The 25,614-nt window shown below is 40.5% G+C and overlaps 2 protein-coding genes across 6 annotated transcripts in view; one reads left to right on the forward strand and one right to left on the reverse strand.

The window, feature by feature from the left end:
* The window catches only part of tmed1b (transmembrane p24 trafficking protein 1b), a 7,140-nt gene extending 5,005 nt beyond the window's left edge, over positions 1-2,135 (forward strand). Inside the window, exons 4-5 of the mRNA XM_007575343.2 lie at positions 614-781; positions 1,440-2,135. Of these exons, the coding sequence (XP_007575405.1) occupies positions 614-781; positions 1,440-1,490 (219 nt within the window). The 3' untranslated portion in view covers positions 1,491-2,135. The remainder of the gene's footprint in view (positions 1-613; positions 782-1,439) is intronic.
* A 790-nt stretch (positions 2,136-2,925) lies between these two features.
* On the reverse strand, positions 2,926-25,227 carry dnm2b (dynamin 2b). 5 transcript variants are annotated; one of them, XM_016662496.1, is made up of 20 exons: positions 24,792-25,226; positions 21,441-21,514; positions 20,792-20,941; positions 20,495-20,698; positions 19,656-19,754; positions 19,356-19,516; positions 18,527-18,669; positions 18,310-18,445; positions 18,066-18,133; positions 16,346-16,484; positions 12,788-12,874; positions 12,613-12,683; positions 10,600-10,654; positions 9,079-9,189; positions 8,891-9,000; positions 8,688-8,799; positions 8,397-8,564; positions 7,354-7,580; positions 6,429-6,665; positions 2,926-3,211 (listed from the first exon to the last, which is right to left on the reverse strand). In XM_016662496.1, the coding sequence occupies exons 1-20, from the start codon at positions 24,950-24,952 to the stop codon at positions 3,172-3,174; spliced, it is 2,553 nt and encodes an 850-aa protein (XP_016517982.1). In that variant the 5' UTR covers positions 24,953-25,226; the 3' UTR covers positions 2,926-3,171. The 5 variants fall into 5 exon arrangements, with proteins under 5 accessions (XP_016517982.1, XP_007575409.1, XP_007575407.1 ...); XM_007575347.2 differs by lacking the exons at positions 2,926-3,211; positions 16,346-16,484 and adding exons at positions 4,188-5,024; positions 13,979-14,117 and having other exon boundaries at positions 24,792-25,227; XM_007575345.2 differs by lacking the exons at positions 2,926-3,211; positions 16,346-16,484 and adding exons at positions 4,188-5,027; positions 13,979-14,117.
* Between the last annotated feature and the right edge of the window lie 387 nt (positions 25,228-25,614).

Below are 25,614 nucleotides of genomic sequence, written 5' to 3' on the forward strand. Positions count from 1 at the left end.
AGAGAGAGAGAGAGAGAGAGAGAGAGAGAGAGAGAGAGAGAGAGAGAAATGTCGTCAGCTAATCAAGCAGACTCAGGGTGTTTGTTTGCGCATCCTTAAAAGGGCTTAAATTTGTGTATCTAAAATTAAGGCCTTAAAAGCCTTAGTTTCAAAAAATGATTTGGCCTTTAATAAGTTTATCACAGATCTCAGATCTTAAATTTTGTCTTAATATGATTGTTTAATCTTTTTTGTTGTTTTTTTGCTGGACTTTTTTGTCAGGTTGTGTTTGAGTCGCACTAGGATATATTCATTGCGTTTTGTCTGAGATGATGGAGGCCACTGCTAACTCACTGCTAACACCCCCTGGTAGCTGTTCTTTTTTTTTTTTTTTTTTTATCGCGGATAAGACCAACTTTATCGCCTTCACCAGTCGGCGTGATGAAGGCATTTCCGTGAAGATATTGGTCTTAAATTGCAGTCATCGTGGTCTTAAAAAGTCTTAAATTTGAGTGAAACCTGCAGAAACTTCAGAACCTGCAGACGAGACTCGTCCTCGGTGTAGTTATTCTTTCTTTTTAGCATTAGTTTGTTTGACTTACACGCCGTCGCTCTCTGCTTGGTTTCCCCTCAGGAGACCATGGAGTCTCTGCACAAACGTTTGGAGCGAAGCCGGCAGATGCAGACGGTCCTGCGGGCTTTTGAGGCGCGGGACCGAAACCTGCTGGAGGACAACCTGTGGAGGGTCTCGTTCTGGTCGTGTGCCAGTGTGCTGGTGATGCTGTGTGTGGCCCTAACCCAGGTGACCGCCACACGACCCGATAATTCACTGCACATTTTAACCAGACGTTACAAAGTATGACGCGTGTTCATCCTCCTCACTGATTTTGTACATTTAAGTGATGGTCAGTGTGATTTGGCATTTACATATTTTTATTCCACTTTATTAGTAGTAATAAAGTGGAGTGTGTGTTTTACTTTGGATTTTTAAAATATCTTCCAATACCAGTGTCTTTTCAAAATGAAACTTTATTTATTGGTCTTAGATAGAGCAAATTTGCATTATTACGCAATTAATTAATTTATCATCCATCCGAATATATATATATATTTATATAATCATCCATCCATCATTCATCCATATATATATATATATATATATATATATATATATATATATATAAATGAAGGAATAAGAATTTGAGCATTTATTTGCTCCAATACAGCAGACTAAGTGCTGTAACTGCAGCCAGTAGTGCATCTATTTAATAAAGACCTGAATAAATATGCATTTAACTAAAACATTTATATTTTAATTTACTGGCATGATTTTGTACGGATCTTCTTTTTTTTTTTTTTTTTTTTGCAGTTTTCTCCAGGAATCTGCTGCATTTATGCTTCAGTAGTGTAAAGAGAAATGTGTTTTTTTGCTGATTTCTGTGCCCGTCGTCTTTCCGCAGGTCTACACCGTTCGCAAACTGTTTGACGACAAGCGGAGAGTCTGCACATAGAGAAAGTGTGCAAGACAGATGAATAAACAGACTGTGAGCAATAATGACATTTCATTAAATCACAAAGTGCAACCAGAAGGTGAAGAGGTATGACAATGTGGAAGTTGGGTCAATTCATTTTGTTTAGTGCCTTTAATGCCACGTCTGGCCCACAAACCGATAAGGAAATGCGCATCAAAGCCGTCCTACGCCTCTGAAAGGGGGTGAAGGGGTCGAGATTTTACGGTAAAGGTAGACGGTTCGCCCAGTTGCTGGATAATAATGACAGGATAATAACGTGCAATAGTGTCGACTCTGCAGCTGCGTTTGTTTTAGTTGGTCTCAGAGTTGATTCTGGTGTTTTTCTTTTTAAGGGTCCTGTTTAATGAGTCACATTGTTTTAGTCTTTTGACGCGTGTGGGAAGGAGGGAAACTTTCACAAACTGACTGCCATTCGCACGTCTGAATAATGTAAACACACCGACTGCGTTTGTGTCTTAAACTTCAACCATGTGGGTTTTTTTTTTTTCTTTCAGATGACAAAAGTGTCCGTTTTGTTCATGCAGAGGCATTTTATGTTTACATGTCCTGTAAGATGTAACAAATCACCTTTTAGTGAAAGACATTCATGACAATAAAAGCATCGTTTTACACTGAAAGAACGCAGAACGGAGCCGTTTTTGCTTTTCGCCGTATGAAAGTTGATATGTTCTCTGATCAGGGAGCTCTGTGAATGGCTAAGTGACACAAAAATGTTAACAAACTATCCAGTTTGGTTTAAGTTTGTAACTTGATTTGATCAGCTGTTCAATCTTTAAACAGTGGATTAGAAACTGGATCGGGTCTCAAGTTTTCTCAGACGTCACTGGAGTTCTAGTTCTGAGTCAGAAAAAGGTGGGGTTTTATTAATATTCATGATGCTGTTTACTATTAGCAATAGAGGGGTTCTTATGCATTAAAACACATGCAAAGTTGGCACTTTTAATGTACTTTTAATACAAATTTTATTGCAACTTTGCATTAAAAGTGTCATTATTAACTGAATGACACTTAATGACAACAGTTGTAAATATTCATGAAGACTCCTTCACGTTCATGTCGTCACCCCGTCAAATAAAGTGTTCTCTACAGAGTTGTACCACATATACACACACACACACACACCATATGCATATCTAATTCATATCTAATTTCATTCATGCCATTTATTTTCATTTGGAGCCTTTGTGGGTAAATCCAGTGCTTGCGGACCTGAATTTTTCCCACCTCAACATCTTCTTTGCATCGCCTGAATGTCTCCCCAGGCCGCCTCAGAGTTCTGCAGAAACATGTTTTTATTCGAGGCGTTACTCCAGCATCTGAAATAAATGTGTCACGAAACCTCTTGGCGGGCTGTAATTTACAACTACCTGGAAATTTAGTCATAAAATTATCACCACCAAATAGTTTGACCCCAAACGTCTGAACGGTATTTATTTAGCCACAGAAAAAGTTTTACAGTATATACAGCGCATGTTTACTATTGATATTACCATACATACACAGCAAATCAGGGGTTTTTCAATTCTGTTTAAGAAATTCTTGATACCTGTTATCTTCTTTAACCAAACGATCTTACAACAAAAAATAAACAAAAAATAAAAATTGAGTTCTTCCAGCAGAGTCCTGCTGCTGATTCTTTGTGGCCGGGTCGGAGGTTTCTTCACATGGGGTTCGGACGAGAAGGAGCGTGTGGCGGCCGCCTGCGTGAGAGGACCATGAACACAAACACCTCCGGTTAGTTTCTGGCTCTGTTGAAAAGCAAACTTCACTGGAAAGAAAGGATTCACACCGAGGTCTTCTCTAACGTCTGGGGGGGAAAAACATCATTTCAAATGATCACTAGCGGGATGAACAACCTGCTGGGGCTGGAAGTGTGAGGAATGACTCTTTAAACCTCTAACAATGGCTCTTAATACATTTCTAATAAGACCTTTAGTAGTTAGAATAGCTGCACTGAATTTCCAACAAAAGATGCTTTTTAGAACAATTTCTTGTCTTTAGGTTTGAAACTATAAGATTTTTTTTACACAAATATTAGACTGAACAAAATGTATATTATAAAGTTTTGTTTTTCTGAATACTAAACCCTAAAAATTGAAATAAAAACGTAGCTCTTTAAAAATGACTCCATATTTCCTCTACTAAGGGTTTCTTTTTTCCAGCACCTAAAAAAGAAAAAAAAAAATCAAAACATTTGCGGCTCAAAACGAGTTTTGTTTCGCTGGATTGAGGTCGAAACCGGCTCTTTGGTTGCAGAGGAACTTGTATAGTTCAATCTCCACACATTCTTTAATTTATACAGTAAAAGTTTTGGTGTGTAAAGAATGCAGCGACGTCTGGCTCTGCTTCTTACTTACCGGTAAATCACTGCCGTTTTGTTTCCCTCCTGTGGTTTGATCCCAGACTCCCTACGTCTTTCCCGAGTGCGTTTGCATTGAACATTGATCCCAATGTATTAAAAACAAGTCATTCGAAGGATTCCACATTGTTATAAACATGCAGCACCAACCAAACTGACCTCGACTCCATCAGAGGAAATGTTTCACTTCTGCTCAGCTGCTTCCAGGTTTGCACCATGCAAATATTTCATAAGCGTTTGCTCATGTCATCTTGAGTGAAAAACAACAGAAGCACGAGAAAAGGCATGCAGCCAGAAGAAGCACCAACCACCAGAGCTTTTGGTCTCGATTTGTGTTTTATTCATAAACATAAAGGCGACGTCTCTCAGATTTATTTAACAAATGGCTTTATGCGCTGATGAAATTTCAAAGACGTTGTGACATTTCTTCCATTGACGGTAAGCTTTGTGGAAACTCGCAGGCACAGGACATTCTTACATCAACATCTGTGTAGTTATTAGTGTTACATAAGACGTCAGCACTTCCCTTCTGGTTTCCATCTCTGATTTAGGTTTGCGTTTCCCACAGAAGGAGAAGCAATAAACCTAACAGGAGTGTGTTATTAAGGAAAAAAAAAACTATCTGGCAAGAAGCTGAATGTTATAAAACATCTTAAGTGAAAAGAAAAACCATGTGAGAATAATTATTTTCGTTAAATGCTGTTAGTGTGTCAATGTTGCAGATTTAACATTAGCAAGGGTTCAGCTCACAAACATTTCTCTTACGTCATAAAAAAAACGTTGTACATCATACGCCGCTTTAAGATGGATTTTATTACAAAGTTTCTGAGGAAGGCTTTAAATTTGTCATCAAATTTATATCTTTTCATTTTGCCTTCATGTCGTCGCTTTAAGGAAAAAAAAATATCTACACAAAAATGCCTCTGAAAAGCACAGACCTAAGAGCATAACAGTAGTTTGTAATCACAGAGTAGAAACTATTTTTAGTAGAACATTTCTGCTTGTAAGCGATAGAAAAGTGTAAACAGGGTCTGAGAGACCAGATGGAGAGAAAAAAAGGAAAACAAAATGACGTTTGAGGGAGTTTCTAGTCGAGCAGGGAGGGCTCTGAAGGGCGGATGATGGTGGGTCTGTTGGGTGCAGCCGGCGGTCTTCTGCTGCAGGAGAAAATGGTGGAAGAGAGGAAAAGGGAAGGGAAACAAAGAAGAAAAAAAAAACATGCGAGGGGAAAATGTTACTATTTAGTCATGCAGCGATTGCTCCCAAAGCACCAAAACAACCCCCCCCCCACCAAATAAAACCCCCAGCAACACAGAACGGGAGATACGTCATGCGTGGAGACTTATGGACTTCCTGGGCCCGTTACCATGGCAACAGGGTCACCTATTGTGTCGGTGTGGATGCAGACGGAAAGCCAGACATGAAACGGGTCTAAATTCTGGTCCGGATTTCTGACCCTGAAGCACCAACGGCGCTTTGAAAGCTTTAAAACGGTGCTCAGGCGTTCAGTTTGCTAATTACCAACAACACGGTAAAGCTCAGTCTGAGTGCGCATCAGACTGAGTCTCAGCTGGACCCAGACTGATGATAAGCTGTCCATGCAACATTTCTATCAGCTCATGTTGATCTGTTCAGAAGAGTTTCTCAGGAACTTTAAATTAATCTGAAACAAGAGCCCAGATGGTACAGCCTTAGCTAGATGTTTACATGATGCACGGAGCCCATTGGGCTTTTAATCGTTATTAGCTTAGCTTAATTGAACCCTTTATATTTAGGGTGTGATAATGTTATAACATGCAACTGCAATTGGTAATAAAAAAATAATTTAGTTTAGAATCTGAATATAGCCTTAAAAAATGCATTAATGCTCATTATTTTACTTGTTGATGCTAATTTTACATTTTCGAAGATGGGAGTCTGGCTTTTTTATTATAACATTCAGTGCTATGTGTTAAAAATTAATTTTTGTGAACTTCCTGAAATACCACAGCATGATGAAACCAGGTCAGGTGACATAATTATTGCATTGGTAATCATTTATCGTGATAAGTTTCTCATCATGATAAGAGTTTTGACTGACTGTTGTCACGATAAATTTCAATTAATGATGTTTGAAACCCCACAAACTGCCCATGAAATGTTAGAAATGTTGTTTTTACTATTTTCTTTGTTCAATGAGCGCGTCAATAAGTATCAATCAATTTGAAAATATGATTAAATACTGTTACTGCGTGCAGCTTAGTGATGGAAACGGCACTTATACATTACAACTGGGAACATTTTTCAGTTCCAGTATGTGTGCTTGTGATGCTGTGATTGCTGTGGCCCTAAAAAAGTAGGAATAAATTCCTCTTATTGTCACTTTTATCAATAAAATATTTCCCACATTTACATTTGGACCAAGAAAGGAAACAGACGAGATGAACTCATAAAAAGAAAAGCAAGTGACCCTCCATCTGCCAAAAGGTCCTCATGATACGTCACAACAAAACTCTAAATCACGTAAGGATGTGTAGGGGTGTGTGTGTGTGTGTGTGTGTGTGTGTGTTTCCATCTACCTGGGAATTCCCGGCGGCAGAGCTGGAGGCACGCGGGGCGGCCTCGAAGGAATGAGGGGCACGGCCGAGTTGGCATCGTACGGCGACGGCGCGCCGGGACGAGACGGAACGGGCGGCGCTCCGAACGCCGGCGACGGATTCAGAGGAGCGGGCGCACCTGCGGGTGGGCCCCTCGCCGCCGGGGGCCGGTTGGGAGGCGGTGCGGTCGACGCGAGAGGTCGGGACGCCGCAGGAGGACTGGAACAAAGAGCCAGGTGTTGCTTTTAACATTTCATGTTCGTCATGGATAATCTGAACAAATCAAAGCCGTTTATTTTCTAACTGCATTGCAAAGAAAGGAAGAAGCTGCTGGTCTAATAACTGACAGCTCTTTGGTGCCCCCTGGTGGACATTATGCATTATGATAAAGGCAGTTTGCTCTTGTTTACATTTTCAATAAACAATAAAAATCTAAACAAAAAGAAAAATTGTAACACGTATTTTTTAAAATTAAATCATGAATCCTTAATTTATTCACACTTTTTACTCTTACACTAATACCAGAGTTTTAGTCATGCTCACCTGAATCTCTTCAGATTTTTTTTTTTAATGTTGAAAAAATTATTCATTTTTCACCTGAATGTTATATGCGAACATGACAAAAACAAGAAAACGCAAACATTTCATCACACTTTTACTCTGCATCGTTTTTGTTATTTATTTCTATTGCAGCACATAGAAATAAAAACATGTTGGAACAGAAATATGTATTTTATCAATAACTTAATATTTCCTAAATACATTTTTCTTTTAAGGTTTGTTTTTGTCTAATCTGGAGACTCACCGTCCACTGCAGGTGAAGCTTTGACCATTAAGCAGGTTGAAACCTGTCTGAAGTTAAAAGTATTAAAACTTTTCACGCATTCGTTTGTCTAACATTTGTCACCTCGCTTCTTTGGCGATCCAAGTGTCGTCTACGGGTGGCGGCACCGGCGTGGAGATGGTGGTGGTGCTGATGTCTCCGATGATGACGAGCGCCTCCTTCAGGGCGTGGTACATCCTCAGCATCTCGTCCCTCCTCTGAGCCTTCTCCGCCGACTCCTCCATCAGGCTGCCCTGGTCTCCGGCCGAGTACAGGTAGGCCAGCAGCTCCGAGTGGATGAAGTCCTTCGTCTGAAGCGTGACACATTTATTTTAAAAATGTAAAGTGAGGAACGTCGAGCACCTCACAAAGATATTCTTTGGTGTCGGTTTTTACAAATAAGGACATGTTTCATTTTCAAACTCAACAGCATCAAATTATCATGCAATTGACTTTGAAACGATTGAAGAAAGAACCAAATAGGCGCCATGTTAGGTCTAGATAAATCATTAAATCAATCTTCCCAGAAGTTTACGACTTTCTTCTGGTAATAATGCATCTACTCTACTAATACTTTATAACATAGAGACTTTATTGTCTCTATGTTAGCAATTCAAAAAAGAAAGTCTTTTAGTTTGGCCCCATTAAGCTTGTGTTTGTCACATTTAAACATCAAAGTCACTCAAAAACAGATTTAAACAACAAATTAAACCAGCACTAGTAATGCATTTCACTTTTTCTGCAAAGCTTCATTGTTGATGCTATGTGCTCAATGGATCAGCTGATTTTCTGCAGAAGCTAAAGAGGAGTGAAAACACCCGTCAAAGACAAGAAATTAGCAAATATTGTTAAGAGCTTTTTTTTTTTTAAACATGTTTTCAAAATACAGTCAATAAATATTATAGCTGAGTGCACTTAAAAGAGTTTTATACATTGAAATCCCAATGAATGTCTCTGGGTTTGGTAAAATTTTGTGAAGAAAACGGAAACCAAGTGCGTTTGCTTGTGTGCGTCTGTGTTTGGCCTCACTGTGACGTTTTCCTCGAAACCCGTTTAAAACGCACCAAGCAGAACCAGCTGGTAGCAGAAATGTTCAGCTTAACGTGGAAAGAAAACCCGGGACGTACGTTGTTGATCATGAGGTGCATGATGGTCTTGGGCATGAGGTCCCTGATGGACTTGTTGACGATGCTGATGTACGAGTCCACCAGGTTGCGGATGGTCTCCACCTGGCGCTCCAGCTGTGGGTCCATGGACACCGTGTCCCCGGGAATCATGGCGTCCTCGTTCTCGTGCTGAGGGACACCAGAAGCGGACATCACATCACCCACGCAAAGGAAACCTTTTTAGGAAAGTCAAAAGAGAGTCTGAAAACTGAAAAACAGGGGACGTCTCGTCAGCGGTAATCTCTTGAGCACCTGGTCTTTCTCTGGGTAAACGCCGGCTCTGAGGAAGGAGGCCTTCCAGCTGTCCACGTCTTCCTGGGTGTCGCAGGCCAGCTCGATCTGACGCAGGTCTTTGTACACGTTCCTGTAAACCAACAGAACCGAAACACAGAGCTTCAAATCCAACGAGTTTAACAATAAAAAAATAATAATAATTAAAAAAAAGATGTCAGCACCTTTGTTCGGTGTTAAAGATAGCGAAGACGTGCTTGCTGGACATGAAGCCCTTTTCCACGTCTCTCAGCTTCAGATTGTCGAGAGGCAGCATGAACTTCTTCTCTTTCTCCTGATGAAACACTCTGTGTGACGTTTTGCCAGAGACTGACGGCTACATCATCATTTCCTGTCGTTTCTGCAGGTTTACCTCCTCGTCTTTGTACCAGGAGAGAGACTCGGCGGTCAGGACGAACCAGTAGTCCTTGGATCCGCCCTTCATGATGCTGATGTTGATGGTGAGCCAGCCTCTGCGGATCACCTGAACGGTCCACAGAAACACCAGGTGTTTTAAAGCTCATCCTAAGAGAGGAGGCAGGACGCTACAAGCAAATGAAAACGCAGCACAGCCGAGAGAGCTTGGTGCTTCAATTTGATATCTGATTTGCTAAAGTTCTTCTATTCGCTGTTGTTTCTGCGTTAACACTGGTAACTTTAAATCTGCAGTACGTAACTTTTATGAAGAAATAGGTTTTTCACGTATTTGTTCAAACTGTCATAACGATATACTGTGACAGTATGCTTCGAGACAGATAATATATGAAAAATAAATAAACAAATCAAGCTTTTCTTCTTCCTTCCAGTCCTAGAGCCACTGGAAAAATACTCTGTATGGTCAGAAACAACCAATCAGAGAGCAAGGAGGAGGGTCTTATCGCTGTCAATCATGCTCGTGTACACACCAGGCACACTCTGCCATTTGCTCTCTGCTGCGATACAGCCCCTTGCTCACAGCGGAGCCAATTATCAATGCTCAGGCTAGTTAGCATAGCAACCAATGACAATAGCTGAACGGTTTTCCTATAACGGTAAGTTGCTTTTCCGCCATTAGCGTTTAGCAGCGCCTACACAAAGATGATAGACAGTAAAACAAATAAGCAAAAAAAAAAAAAAAACATTGTTTATAAAGTAACCTACTGCAGCTTTAAAGAAATGCATAAAAACGTACCACGGAAATGCAGCACTCTGACTAAAATGATGCAGAGCTACAGATTAAATGGGAGAAAAATAATCTTCATGGCAGCCATGCTGCAAGACATTTTAGGTTGTTTTTGACGTCTAGCATAGTGTAGAGAGTTGGAAAATGTCTCTGTTTCTTCAATAAATCAATTTTCAGCATTTCAAACTGTGATCCTACGGCTGATTTATTTGTATGTGTTTTTCGCAGATCAGATGACCAGAGGAAAACTATTCCAGCCTTATGATGTAATGGGTTGCAGCGTTTTACAGATAAATCTCACCACCTGCTGCCTGTAAACCTGCAACAATTAATCCTAGCTTTCCCGTATTTCTTCTAATTTCACCGTCATCCATAGATGCAGATCAAAATTCTTAAAAGCTCAGAAAAACCCAAAAGAGCTTCACGGAGAAGCTGTGATGTCATATGTTTACACTTAAAAGCTGACCTGTGAGTTCTCATAAGTGTGCGCAATTCTCACTTCCCTCTTCCCTGTCAGACATGAAAAAATATTGTTTGTCACGGCCTGAGCGAGCAGCGGCTCCCCCCACCCACCTAAAGAGGAACTGGGGCCAAGGTGCTTTACTAGAAGCTCCAGTGAGCGGTTTAGAAGGAGGAAGAGAGGAACAAAGAGCCAGTAGGTAGTAGCATGGAAAGATGAACAATTACAGCGGAAAAACAAAACATTGCAGTGATGTAAGAGAGCTGGTCTACCTGGTTGGGCATGACTCTCTTCTTGGTGGCGTTGGCAGCGGTCCTCTGCTGGGCGCTGCAGGACAGAGACGTTCAATAAAATCAGCTCAGCTTTAAGAACTGGCAACTGTGAAGCGTTTTAGGACCCGGTTTCTTTTCACACACTGGAAGAACCATCAGTCGACTCTTACACATTCAGTCTGATCCAGTTACAAATGAAAGAGTGTTTAAAAAAAAAGAAACCTCATCAATGAGAGACTAGAATACCGTATTTTCCGGACTACAGAGCGCACCTCACCATCAGCCGCATCTACAAAGGTTTAAAAAAAAAAAAAAAAAAACCCGGAAAATAAGCCGCACCAGGCCGCTGGTATCTCCACCGCTCTCGGTTTTCCATAAGGACGCAGCCCTCCATCTCCAACACCCAACCATGGATTCATTCACGCTGAGTTTATGTGCAGCGGCTCCATTTACTGCCAGATTGATTGATAATCTTTAGCTTAAAAGCGGCATCATATGAACTTCTTCGTGTTGCTTCCATGACGAGGGGGTTTGAATTTGAAAACATTTCTCCGTCGTTCCTGTTGCTAGCATGTGCTTGCTCTAAATGAAAATTAGCGCTTTCTTCTTTGATTTCCAATGTTGACTTCCAATGACTCACTTCCTGCTAAAGCGCCCCTGGTGGTTGAAGAAAAATCCACAGAAAAGCTGCACTGGGCTGTAAGCCGCATGGTTCAAAGCGTGGGGAAAAAAGAAGCGGCTTAAAGTCCGAAAAACACGGTATATTTCTTTATTTACCAACATTTCGTTTATTCTTTTTAAGTTATTGCATAATTTAGCATTTTTGTGGCTGGCTCAGTTGTGTTTTATGACTATACTACAATCAATTATTTTATCAGTATTTGTCCCCAAAGGAATAAAAGAGCATGGATGAATGAGTGATTTTATTCCTTATACATGTATTCTAAACTTTTAAAACTCAGGTACTTTATTAAGTATAATGTAAACATTGTGTATATTTTCCTATGCAGACATCAGTTACACTTTATAATTTAAACATTAGTCTTGCAATGTGCAAATCTGTACTTAAGTTTCAATTTCATTTTTACGTATTTTATTTTCAGAAAAGCTCTTAAACCTCACAGTAATACAATGAGATACCAGAATCATCCAAAAGCATAACTGAATTTGATTATTTATTGAAATGGCTAGAAATGGGTTTTGATAAAGTCAGATAAAATGTTTTAAACATAAATAATTAGTGTAAATAATGTAAATAAATGTAAATAATGTGTTTTAAATGTAAATAATTAGTTTTATTTGTTGCACGAACATTTACATGTTGAAAATAGGTCAGTTTTGCGTTAACACAAATTCGTTTTAACTTTGTTAATTTAAGCTTCTGTACCATTTGGACCTCGGCAACAATGTGACTTGAACGCTACGTTCGTCTTTGTTTTGGCTGCTTCTTAGAAAGAAATCTCTGAAAACAGTTCCAGTCTCTCTGTTTGACAGCAGCTCAGCTCAGTCGCGGCTGAAAGGGGCAGAAACAGGATGGACCCGCATAATCATTTTACTGTTGTAGACAAAAAAAAAACAAAAACGCAGCAGAGCATCTTTTTTATTCACTACTGAAGCAACACTAAACCGCTTTGAACAAATGAAAAACTGTAAATGCAAGAGCAACAAATGATCCCAGCCTTGTAATCTAAAATAATATATAACAGAATGTAGAACGCATCATCCTGGGCTTTAACTCCGAAACTGAGAAGTTTTTGGACCCACACTGTTAGAAGTGACAAATTTACTTTAAAGAAAGAACGTTGGCTGAACACTGCAAAGCCTCTCAAACATCCACCATGAACTATGAGGCGACATCATCGCCTCATAGATGGCCATGATGTCGCCATCATGGCCATGATGGCCATGATGGCCATGATGGCCAGACCAAATCTATGTTAACAGCCAATCAGAGCAGCCGAGCCGGATTCCCAGTAAGAGTCCCCATTAATCTGCCTCAGAGGTTTATCTTACTTTGCAAACCCGATGAAGTCTTCATGGTTGGTGTTGATGTAGGAGAGCTCGATGTCAATCAGCAGCAGCACCTGATAGGCAAAATACAACACAATGCTGCATTATCTGCACAAACAGAGCAAAACTACAATTTCCCGGTATACTGGGAATCTTTTTGCTTCCAACAAACACCAACCTGGTCTTTGGTCTTGTTGTCTCTCTCTCGGATGTGAGTGGTGACGATCCTCTCCGTCTCTTCTCTCAGTCGAGGGTACGAATCCAACTGCAAACACCGACGTGTGTGCAGGAAGAAAAAAAAAAAAAACAGCTGCAGAAATCCCAAGCTGCACACCTTCACACCAGCACATTGTGCAGAGCTCCTACAGTGCCTTGTAAAGATATTCAGACATTCATATTCCTTTAAGTTGTTCAAATTTTCTGACAATAGAACCACAAACTTCTGGATGCTTTATTGGGATTTAATGCGACACACCAACACAAAGTAATGGATGATCATGAAGTGGGAGGAAAATGACACAACATTTTCAGCTGCTTTGATAAATAGCCTTTGTATACGAGGTGCCGCCGCAATCGCTGCACCACTCTCTCATTAGGAGGAGTCTTTGTTTAACTTACTGTGTTTTTTTTTGTTGTTTTTGTTATTCTTCTGAGAAGTGTTTATTCCAGAACAAGTGAAAACGAAATATTTTACCAAATGAAGCTTTGTGCCTGAGTTCCCGGTCTCCAGGTTCCAGTTGAGTCCAGGCCAGTACCAGGGTGCAACATATGCACTACTTTACGTTGATCACATAAAACCCCAACAAAGTGGATTAAAGTTTGTGTCAAGTTGACGGAATTGGAAACAGAACTGGAGGACTGAAAACCCCGCAAGGCACTGTAATTACAAGCTACACACCTAGTATTAGTACAATGTGGGAAGCACCTGAGCATTTCTGAGCAGCGACAATTTTACAGACGGTTCAGACACAAATGCATGCACCAACACGTTCACCATCAGAGTATTTAATGATGCGAGTCTCAACAAATCAGGAAGGAAATCAGGGGGAAGCTGAGAGGAAGACTGAAGAGTGTGAGGGAGAGGTTTCTAAATTTGGTGTGCGGGGTGGGGTTTGATTTAAGAACAGGAAGGGGTGAGGACTTGTTAAAGAGCTGATCAGTGTGGTGATGGGCTGCGTTTAAATTGAGTTGGTCATTAGATTTATAATTGAGGGTCAACATTGAGGGAAGTGGCAGGATGGGTGTTGAGTGGTGGTGAAAGGTGCCGATCAACAACGTTCACGGTGGCTGGTTAGTCCATTAAAAGTTCTTGATTTTTCTCTTTCGCTTATTGCCTCTCACTCCTCGTTCTGTTTCTGTTCACATTTACCTTCTCCGAGCACTTCCTGATCAGGGTGACCAGCTCGGTGACGACCAGGTCTACGCATTTCAGACAGGGGTCTTTCAGCTTAATGACCTGCTTTTTCACTATGGCCTCAAAAGCCAAGTCTGGGGTGAAGAGACCTGTCCTGTAGCGAGGCATCATGGGAGTTGGAGTTTCAGTGTCAGGTAAAAGAATGAGGTGAGCATAGCGTGGGTCATAGTAGGACAGAAGGGAGAGAAAAAAATGGTGGAGAAAATAATAGTTGGATGGGATATTGTGGGGAAAAATAGAGCATTGAGGCATGTGAAGAGAGATAAAACAGGAATTAGTTTAGCTCTGCTTCATGTTCAGGACTAAAACAAGCTGCAGGTTCTTAAATCTGCTTTATGGGACAAAAACAGCTTTTTAGTGACACTGCAAGTGTAGCCAAAAACAATGAGGTGAACTCTGAGAACAGCTACCCAAGAAATCATCAAAGAAACTAAGAGAACGTTTGGCTGATTGGAAAGAAAACTCAGATAAGTGATGGACAGGTTAAAACTTTCCCTCAGTGCTGCACAAACAGAAAGGAAAAAATAAACCTGGGAAAAAAAAGTTCAAATGAGGCCTGCAGCTTGTTTTGCAATGAACCAGCGCAGAAACATTTCACATCTGCTTGTAAGCACGCAGCATCTAGCAGGCAGCATTCCACCGCACCGCCGTCCAGCCAGGACACCAAACCCAGTCCGCAGACGGTTACACATGCTGCACATGGACTGGACGGTCAAACAGAACCGAAAATACAGCTGGAGCTCATCACAGCTAGTACTTGACCTTCCCTCTAATCATGAGTTAAAAGGAAAACCGTGCAAAAAGGAAGATGCAATAATTGTTATCTGTTAAGCGGAACACCGTCTTGGTGATTTCCAGTCAGATTGGGTGAAATATTGGTCATTTAATGCAGCAGTTCTCTAAGTTAGGGTTATGAAACGCGAAGTTTGAGGCCTTGACATGATCCTCCTGTGGCGGTGTAGCTCTCGTGACACGATGTTTCTCGTCAAAGTGAAGTCTGGTGAAGTGAAATCTTTTATAATGTGAATGCTTGACGTGATGCCAACGTCAGAGTTTTTATTTTACAAAAATGGCCGCTGCTTATCGATGAAACAAGTCAGCTACTAATTGAACCCAAAATTATTTAGAAGTTACTGACAGGCAGATTTTTTTAAAAAATTACAAATTCTTCTAAACAATTTGAGTTATTTTTTATTCAATGGCTGAAATAGATTATTTTTAAAGTGCATTCCTTTTAATACATTGAATCAGGAATCGTTTAACTAAATTTGGGATTAAATAAAATTCAGTCTGGGCAAAGTATATAAATATACCCACACTAGTTTATCTTTGAGTAAAAGTTTCATCTCAGCTGCTTTGATGTTATTGAACAGTGTTTTTCAAAGCAGGGGCCACTAGAGGGCGCTAGGAAAAAATGTTAGACTAAAACAACTCAATCTAATAAATGTTTTAATCATAACTATTTAATCACCTTTTTATTAGAAAATCTAACGTGTTTCAGTCACTGTTCTAAAATATAAATAATTACTGGAAATGTCACTTGCCATGCTTCTCTCTCTGATTGGCTGCCAGTCAAATTCATCAAGCTGCTTTGTTCCTCACTGAGGCTAAAAAAGCCCCCAAGAAGTCATGGTCGACTACAATTAGAAGGTATGAGGCAGCATTTATGCTACACAAAAGCAATAATTTCTAAACAGTGAATAAAAGTTAGAAAAAAAACACAAAGAGTTGATGGTTTTCATGTATTTTTCTGTGGCTTTGTAAAGTGGATCCTTAGCAGAAGCTAAAGCTGACTGGGTGAGGAGCCATGGCATGGAAAAGTTTAAAACAGCAACACAATGTTTCGCTGACCTTCAAATTAATTTTAAGAAAATAGTTTATTCTTGTAAAGAAAGACAGTTCATTGGTTAAAGTAAGGGCCACATTGTAGGCATTAAGTACCAGTTTTTCCTCGAGTTGTAGCCAAATTTAATGCCATCACTGTTGTGTTCTTGTCAGAAACCTCACATAGAAATCTTATCTGACCCGTCTAACATGGACTTTGAGAAGCAATCAGATTTTTTGAGGTAAACGTTTAGCTCAATGAAAGCAGATGTTCTGTCACAGAGTGGGATTTTATCGATTAGTAGTTTTGTGATTTTTTTTCACTGGCAGGGATTTCAAAGCTGCTGCTGTCTGTCTTCTTTTTCAGAAGCTGTTCTTCTCAGTCCATGAAAACAGCATACGTTAAGTAAATAAAAAACAACGCTGGACAGATATGGCTCCTGGCTGCACTGACTGTGCGCTGGCGTGACAGTCTGACAGGCGGCCATGCAGCGATACCTTATTAGTGCATTGTCTGACTGTGTTGATGAGTTCCTGGATGACCAGGTCGATGCATTTCAGACAGGGCTCTTTCAGTTTAATGATCTGCTTTTTCACAATGGCTTCAAACGCCATGTCAGGGGTGAACAGGCCTGTCCTGAAGGACATACAGATAAGATACATGGACACAAGGACTGGAAAAAAAAAAAAAGAATCAAAGACAGAGAAGACACGAGCAGACGAGACGCTGTGGAGAAAACTAATGAGGAGGGGAAGAAAAAGAGAACCTGGAGTCAAGGCAGCCATGTGGCAGACAAGCAGAAAGTTAGAAACATAAACCTCATTTCCAGAAAGGTTTCTTCTAAGGCGGCCATTTTGTTCATGTCAAAGAGTGTGATAGATGTATTTGTGCCTCAGAGTTCATCTGTGCAATCATTCAGCCGCATTGGTCAGAGGTGATTACCACTTTCATCCAGAAGAGGGCGTGCCTGTGCTTTCCTTGTATTAACTGGAATGAAAGCCTGATTGTTACTAGGATTGCTAATGCAATTATAATCACGCAATAATGGACTCAATCAGACATGTTAATGGAATTACCTTTGTTTAGTCAATGTAAACAAACGGAGCTACTTTACTTGAATAACAGAGAAGCTTATCTTTTAACATTAGTGGAGGAAAACAACTTTACAACAACACCAATAAGCATCTGAAGCATTTCTACTGTAGAACAGAAAAGTGCATAACATTTTACTTATTTCCTGCTTTGTCTCTACTTTTCCAGTAATTCAAGGCCAAGTCAACTGACACAAACAAAGCCTTATAAAAAAACTAAATTATACTATTTACAGAGCAAATGAGAAGAAACTTCCTGACTTTATTAAACTTATGTGTGCTGTCACACACTTACTAAACGGCACACAATAAATATCAGTGTCTTCACTGATTAATGTTGTCGTGTTTAGAAAAGATAAACAAACACATTCAAATATAGATATGCAGCACAATAATAAACATTTATCTTCCTATTTTGTGTGAATTTCTGGCGAGTGTTGGTCATCTCACACTACATCTTTGATACGAGAATGTTTCGTACAAACCGCCCGTCAGATGTACCCGACAGGCGACGGAAAGTCATTTCCAATGCTCCGCTCATCCCCTACTGTCAGAAAGTCGGGTTATGTGACTACAGTAAGTGGCACCTCCCAGTAGGAAATCACTTTTCTTATGTTCAGAGATTATAATCTGTTATATGTCATAATATTTAGCAGGCACATTAAGGGATCAGAACCAAAACAATTAGGTTTTAGAAAAAAAATCTAACAGTATTTGATTATATCTGAGTATTTAATGACTGTTTTTGTTATAAGTACAAACTGCAAGTAGAAAGGAGCAAAATATCCACACACAGGTGAAATGTGGCAAGAAATTGTAGAAAAAAAACAATTAACCTGAGGTCATTTCTGGCTTCAAATTAAAGTTTGAAAAGTTTAAATACAAAAGAGGTGAAAACAATACTCAAAAAAATAATTTCCTTCTCTTTCTTTCTCAAAAACATAAATTAATTAGCAAATGGGAAGATTTGGGTTTGCTGTATATTGGAAACAAATTCTGGATATGAGGTTTTAAAAAGTGACGATGAAAACAGAAAAAGCTGAGAATCGTGTAAGATGGACAGCTGACAGAAGGGTAGGAACTAAAATGTGGAGTAGGTTTTTTTTGGCATGCTGGCTGAACTTGCCTGACTCCATGGATGTTCTTGATGGCGTAACTGATTTCTTTGCGAAGCTCCTTCTCATCAAACTCCATCTGAGACACAAAAGCCGTGTCACGTTTTACTTGTTGTCAAAGAGCTTCTTTAGTTTTAATTGACAAGCAGGAAAAACCTTACATCTAAAACATTTTCATTTTTAGTCAGAAAGAAAGTCTGCCCTTAAATCCCACTGCAGTTTGGAAACATGTCAGAGAGAAACCTCCAAAATTACCTTCACCAGCTCGAATGGGAAGCGCTCGTGAAAGATCCGGTTGATCTTCGCTCCGCCGGACAGGTTGGAGGTGTCCACCTGGTCTCCGGACCCTTCGATGCACTTCTCAAAGTCCACACCGAACTGCTGCACCATCCTGCAGATTCATGCAACGTCAGCTTAGCCAAAGAGTTCAAACACGTTTTGTTTATGTCCGTCTGTTTGTGTTTGTACGAACTGGAGCAGGGCTTTGGTCTTCCGGGTCGGGTCGTCGGGCCGGAAGTTCTTGTACTCCTCCACTTCTTTCTCCAGCGACAGCATCTGGCTCTGCAGCTTGCTGCGTAACCCCGGCAACGTGTCGCGGATGTGGTTGGTGAGTTGCTGCAGAAAAACAGAAAAATTAGGTGGAGACGATATTTATTTCAAGTGGAAACTCCGTCTTAAATTCTCGGAAGTCAAAATTCACGAGGTCCGACTTAAGAAAAGAAGAAAATAAATTTAAATGTTCAGAAGGATGGTTTTGTGTTCACCAAAGGCAACCTTGAAATCTGATGTGTTTGTTGGGTGTTTAACATGATGAAAGCTTCAGTATTAAACTGTTTACTTGAAACTTTAATGGTTAGTGTTGAGCAAGTTACATAAATTACTGAGCAACAGCTGTTTGCTAAAGTTGCTAAATGTGCAAACTGGTAGGAAATAAACCGTCATTAGCCTTTGCTGATAATAGTAATTAGACGATGTAATTAGACGATGTATTGAGCTTCATTTTTCCAACTTGGAATGGAAGAAAGCGAAGGACCTCTGGAGCTCATTGTGTAACAAAGATGATCCAGTGAAAGGTCAGTTTTAAGACAGGAGCTTTTTCAGATTGGCTGCAACACACACTGCTACAGGAGATCCCTCCTGCCCACACAATAGAGACTCCGAAAAATCTTGGATATAAATATCCACGTTTCTTTTACTGAACTGAACAAAATGTACCAGAACATGGTTTGGTGTGACGTGTCACCCAGGCAACGCTTTCAAGTCAAACGGTGTGACGGTGTTTAATCCGGGGCGGGTCTGACCTGGTTGAGGGTCTTCTGCAGGTGCGGGGTGCCCATGCGTTCGGCGATGTGCCTGTATGCGGGGTGAGACAGGAAGAACTTCCTCTCAGCCGCCAAAGCAGCGCGGATATCTTTCTTTCCGTCGATGTCCTTCTGACTGCGGTTCACCACCCCGATGTAGCCTGATAAAAAAACATAAAAGTCAGATCTTACAGTGAAGGAGCGGACTGCATCTGACTCAGATTGGAACATTTCTAACATTTGCTCAGAGCCAGTCAGAGAGACTGGCGACTCTGAGAAAAATCCCATGTGCAGAGTTACCTCTGCGAAGTGGCAGCAGTTTGTTTTCCAGGATGTCTCGTGCGTCCGTCCCCTCGTCCATCAGGTCCAGCTTCGTGATCACGCCAATCGTCCGCAGCCCTAAACACCAAAGTGTCCCGATGATGGTCTTAAAATTACAGCTGGCGCCAATTTTACCTGAAAACTCCTTCTGATTGTCATACATACAACACGTTGCTACAATCCAATAAAGAACAGCCAACTAACTGATGACATCATCGTGGTTTGAAATATAAAGAGCTAAAGATAGAACTAATCCACTAACTTTATCTCTACTTGCTTCCCCTTGGCTACCAGGAAATCTTTTAATAATTAAACAGTTCATTAAAACCACAATCCAGCTTTATTAGTGAGGCAACGAATGACAAGAGAGCGGAAGGGAAGAAGTGAGAGGAAGCTAAGAGCAAGGAGCATGTTCATCTTATTCAGTGCTAAACCAAGTTAAAGTCAGACTGAATGACTACCGGGTTTCTACATGTTTCACCAACTCAAATTTAAGACATTTTAAGACCAGTATGAATGGAATTTAAGACCTTGATGTCCAAAGAAATGTACAAACTTCATACAGCCAAACAACTGGAGAAAAATTTGCACTTATCCATGACAGACACAAGAAAAGCTAGATGCGACAACGAGCCGCAGGTTATAATGAAGATGTCTGCATGTGAGCCAACCTTTTGCCTGACAAAAGTCCTACTAAGGCCAAATGTAAGACCTCTGATGAACAAATTTAATGACAACTTACTTTTTAAATGAATTTAAGATAATTTAAGTCTTTAATTTAAATTTTTAAGGATCCAGGTCTGAAGGGACGGCCTCACCTTGTGGGTCCACCTCCTTGGCGATTTTGAGAGCATCTGAGTTTGCCAGGTCTGTGTTGGCCGGAGTGACGGCCAGGATCAGGCAGCTCTCCTTGACGATGAACTGCAGCAGCATGTCTCTGATCTGGTGCTCGATGTCCGGAGGCTGGTCGCCCACGGCGACCTTGGTCATCCCCGGCAGGTCAATCAGGGTCAGGTTCAACACTGAGCCGAGAAAGGAAGACGAAAGGAAGGCTGAAGTCAGCCGGGGGAAGTTCAAATACGTGGAGTAACGGTTTTAGCGTGTGGATCCGGTACCGTTCGGGGAGTAGACGCGGAGGTTGATGGGGACGGGGGAGATCCCTTTGTTTGACCCGGTGATCCGGTCGGTCTCTGCTTCGATCTCCATGCGGACCTCGTCAAAGTCCACAAACTTGCGTCCCTTACAGTGCAGGAACTCCGCATACTCTACAGAAGAAACAAGTGATGTAGAAGACTGACGCAAAATAGAAGTAAAAATCAAGGACAAAAAAATGTGTGGAATAGCAGCCATTACTACAGAAAGAGAATCAAGCAAAATCATATGTAAAAAAAATTACTTCAACAATAATAATGATAAATTATAAAATAAATGATCATTTAAATAAGAATGTTCTGAATTTTGACCTAATTTGATGCAGCTTCCATGCATCTTTTTACATTTTTGACAAATTAAGATCAAATGTTTTAGAATATTACTAAAGAACTATTTCAATTATTCTATGATAATGATGATTATACAAAAGACAGAAAAATAAATTTGATTAAATGCACAGCTGCTCCAGGCAAAAAGTAAAAGAATAATCCAAATTGGTATCAGACAAAACGGACGCAGCGATGGAACAATTTTTCGATAGATTCGGGATTTAAATTTTAGTTTACTGCTGCTATTTACATTTTAAAGTAAACCCAAAGTTTTGTGCTTTACCTGCTTTATTGTTAACCAGCTGGAGGATAAGCGGACGGCGGGTGACGATGCCAGATCCTCTGGGTAAAAAGTCTCTGTCAGACAAAAAAAAAAGAATAAGTTTAGTTTCTGGAAACACAAACTAAGGAATAACATTTACAGGTTGATCTTTTATTCTTAAACAGAACTGTAAGATGGAAGCTGCAGGGTACTTGTTTTTTTCTGTTTGTTTTTTTGCAGAAGGTACCTCTAGCGTAGCGCCATTGTGTTCAGCTGTGTCCCCTTTCTGGAGGAAACCATTGCTGCCTGTTGAACTGTTTTTGTTTACATAGAAAGCTCCTCTGGCTCAGTGTTTCTCTGACTAGCTGCGTCTCTTTCCTGGATGGAGTCTGTAATGAACATTTATTGTAGCGAATCGTTCTATGGACTCTTTGTGATTCTGCATTTCATCTCCTTTCTATCCTCCCAGTCCGCCATCATGGCCGCTAATCCTTAGGACAGTTCTGCTGGAGGTTTCTTCCTGCTAAGAGTTGTTCCTTTCAACTGTCACCACATGCTTAACTATTGCAAAATCATTGACTCAAGGTAATCTTCTGGGCTCCTTTACCTTGATGACTTTTTCCCTAATTTGCATAAAAAGATCAGCTGAGTTTGTACTTGATGACGTTTGGACTGAATTGCATCTATGACTGGGTTTTTGGTTTTTGAAGATTTAATTTATGGAAAATCTTAACTTTTTTCCCCCATCAATGTATTCCTTTTGTTTCCGTATTTCAGAGTGATGTCGACACACCGAAAGCCGCCATCTTGTTTTTCTTGAGGCAGTTTTACAGATTCTGCTTATTTGGACTCTGAGTTCAGGTCAGCTCTACAACAAAACACAACGGTCAGGCTAAGATATTTGTCTTTTTCCATTACAAGAATAAAGTGAAGATATTACAAGAGTACAGTCGTAGTAACACAACACAAAAAAAATACTTTTTTCTTATAATTTTAAGATGTTTTTCTGGTCAAATTTCATCTTTATTCTGCTAACATTATGACTGTGTTCCCGTAATTAAACACAAATTCTTGTAGCCTGACTCTAAAACTCTGTCATAGAAGGAACGATTGAAATAAAAGCCACTTTTTGAAAATGTTTTCTGCCATTTGTAATTTCTTTAAGAGAATAAGGCGAGAACAAAAACAGACAGAAATCATAAATGAGATTTTAGATGTAAGTCCCATCGCCCAGTCCTAGTTTTACTGCAGTGACTGAGATTGACACGAATTACTTAATCAGGACCAAATTGAACTACATGTCTCCACGTGAGCTGGACTTGCTTCTGTTTTCTGAAGTGACTTTAAATGACATTCGCTGAAAACTAACACGGTCTAAATGAAGCTGAAGCATCTGCCTGTGTTCCCTCTCCTCTTTGCACACATGCTCATCGGAATGGAAACTTCTGCTCAATACAATCGCGATCATTTCCAGGTCAGCGCCCCCACATCTCTGCAGGCGAGGAGAATATGTTTGTTTTTCTGTCCGTCTGGCTGTCAGGTTAGCTGGGAGACTCAACATTTTATTCAAAAGACAGCAACCAGCGCAAACAGTAAAAAAAAAAAAACCTTCATATATGCACTGAGGTCAAAACTGGAAGACGTTTATGTTCCCTCTGCTCCTGAAGTTCAGCGCTGACTGAGCAGTTAGGATGTTGCACAACTTTGATTTCCATCCTGTTTCCTCCGTCACTTATGCCGCTGTTGCATAAAATATGAACAAGACCAGTTCAGATCATGAATCATTATTCTGGTAAATCAGTCAGAAATGCCTTTTATTGACTCCCATTTCTGGAAGAACGATAAAGAGTGATCTATTTCACATTTCACACAAAGGCTGAGCAGCAAGAAGTGAGTCATGTGGACAGTTTGATAAGTCTGATAAGACCAAAACTCCAGGTTATAGAATGGCCCAGTCAAAGTCAAGACCTAAATCCAATTGAAAATCCAATCTGATTGAGCTATTGAGCGGTAAACCTGTCAGGTCCAAAACTAGAAAGGGAAGACAAAAAACATGCAGCTGTAGTTGCAACTAAATGCAGATCTATAAATCAGTGACTCAGGGCGACTGAATACAAATGCATCCCACATTAACTTAATTTGTGTGCAGCAGAAAACACTAATGACCAAATGTGGACAACTCAAAGGGTTAAGGTCGAACGTCCTTTCCGAGGTTCTGTCCATTACAAATGAGGAGAACAGCTTATTTGGACCAGTCAGAAACCAAGAGCCATTTAATTTAAAAACTAACACAGCGGAGTCAAAAGCCTGCCAAAGCGTCCCTGCATGATTACCGATCATGGGAACAGCTAGCAGCTTTGTGGGTATCTGGTACCCAGTGTGTCATGTACGCATGACGGTGCAGCTGGTGACATGACTGACGACCCGGGCGCAGACACATCAATGCCTCCACTGTCTCCCTGTGCGGCTGCTGTGGGGCTCACAAACAAAAGGCGACAGGAAAAAAAAAACGCAGAGACGTGGCCGTCTAATCCACTTTCACTATCACACACACATTGCACTTTAGCTGAGGTCTAGAAAAACTATGCGGATGCAACAATCTTCAGCAGATTTAAACCAATTAAATCTTATCATAAACAGATGTTTTCTCACTATTTCTACCAATTTCTCTAACTATGTCCACAAAAAAAGGGATTTTTTTTTTCTTAAAGTCACAATTGATGCTTGGCTTTGTCAAGATTTCCTTAATCAGCCCCACACATAAACACAAGATTATGCAAAGGGTTAAGCTCCTGTTTCGATTCCTGTGTGGCTGAATGATAAGCTATTTTATCTGCCAGTGACCTCAGGAAATCTACAAACTAACCTTTTTCTGCCACACCCTTAAAATTCAAACAGTGACCTATGTGACGTGAGGTCTGTGTTTACAGCCAGGCAATCTTATGATAAAGCAGGCTTTGTGAATGTTTGACAGGACATGGCAGATAGCAGGCCCTGCTGACAGCATTAGATTAGTCATACACTCACAGTCACTTTTCCACCTACTTTCAGTGCCTGAATAAAGCCAATTTTGATGTATTTTACAATAATTTTAAAGAATTTATGTTGTCTGTCAAACATCTGTTTTTTATACGTAAGCTACGTAGGAATAGACTGTGAATAGCTCAAGAATGGAAAGAATCAGTTTTGGGGGAAAAAACGTTATAAACTGGGAGGAACCGACACACTGGGCGCCGAAACAACTGCTTAGCTGGCGAGTTTAGTTTGTTTTGTTGTTGTTTTTAAACCAAAGGGTCAAGAAAAAACAAAAAGAACCAAAACCCGGCCAAAAGCAAGGGGATAAAATGGAAGAGCAGACACGGGCTGTACAACCTTCCAACGAAATTCTCCAACACGGAGCTTTTCCCTGCGCTCTGCCCGCCGACCACCGCTATCTGCGGCAGGTCCAAGTTGCAGCTCTGGCCGATGGAGCTGAAGGCGTCCTGCAGCTTGTTGATGAGGGGAATGAGGTCCTCCATCCCCCGGTTTCCCATAGCGGTGCCTCGGTGAGCCCTGCGGGCTTTATCCCAGACACCTCGCTAGTCAAATTATGGTTCGCTCTTCCAAAGGGAGGGAAAAAAAAAAGTTTCCAAATGGCTCAGCAGCCTGCCACTGCTTCTTTTTGAAAGTCTGTCTTCTACTTCTTTTTATTTATTAAGGAAAAAAGACGGAAAAGGCTAAATTCAGTGAACTTGTCAGCTAGTTAGCGGGTCAGTGTATAATAAAAGTAACTGGCTTCCAGTGAAAACTTCTGTCATCATCCGGTCAGGCGACACCCAGCCTCCGCCGGAGGTCGAAGCCCCGCCTTCCAGGTCTGCTCGTCCAATCATTGGTCGGGTTGAGCGTCTGTCATCGCGTACGTAAACTCACGCACATCCATGTTTTAATTTTCTAACTGGAGGTTTCTGGACTTGAACTTCAAAAGTAAGAGCATTATTTTATTATCGCTTCAAAAACTATAAACGTTTTTAGATAGTGAATGAAATCAACAGTCAAACACTCGCGTGTTTTTTTTTTTATTTTGATATTTGTAACTTTATCATTCCATTTATTAATTTAGTGACTTTTTTAACCATTTGCACTTATTTATTTATTTATTTATTTATTTATTTATTTATTTATATTTGTAAAATTATATGAGCTATCTGGAAATGTG

Source organism: Poecilia formosa, unplaced genomic scaffold (assembly GCF_000485575.1).
Source record: "Poecilia formosa unplaced genomic scaffold, Poecilia_formosa-5.1.2 Scaffold375, whole genome shotgun sequence".
NCBI classification, from domain to species: Eukaryota; Metazoa; Chordata; class Actinopteri; order Cyprinodontiformes; family Poeciliidae; genus Poecilia; species Poecilia formosa.

What these genes read in the sequence shown, in the direction of transcription:
- dnm2b (XM_007575345.2), bottom strand. Translation starts at nt 24,952, where the DNA reads ATGGGAAACCGGGGGATGGAGGACCTCATTCCCCTCATCAACAAGCTG. An exon ending in CAAGGAGGTGGACCCACAAG is followed by an intron (nt 19,755 to 20,494) that starts GTGAGGCCGTCC and finishes TTTGGTGTTTAG; the next exon opens with GGCTGCGGACGATTGGCGTG. An exon ending in ATCTTTAACACCGAACAAAG is followed by an intron (nt 8,800 to 8,890) that starts GTGCTGACATCT and finishes GTTGGTTTACAG; the next exon opens with GAACGTGTACAAAGACCTGC.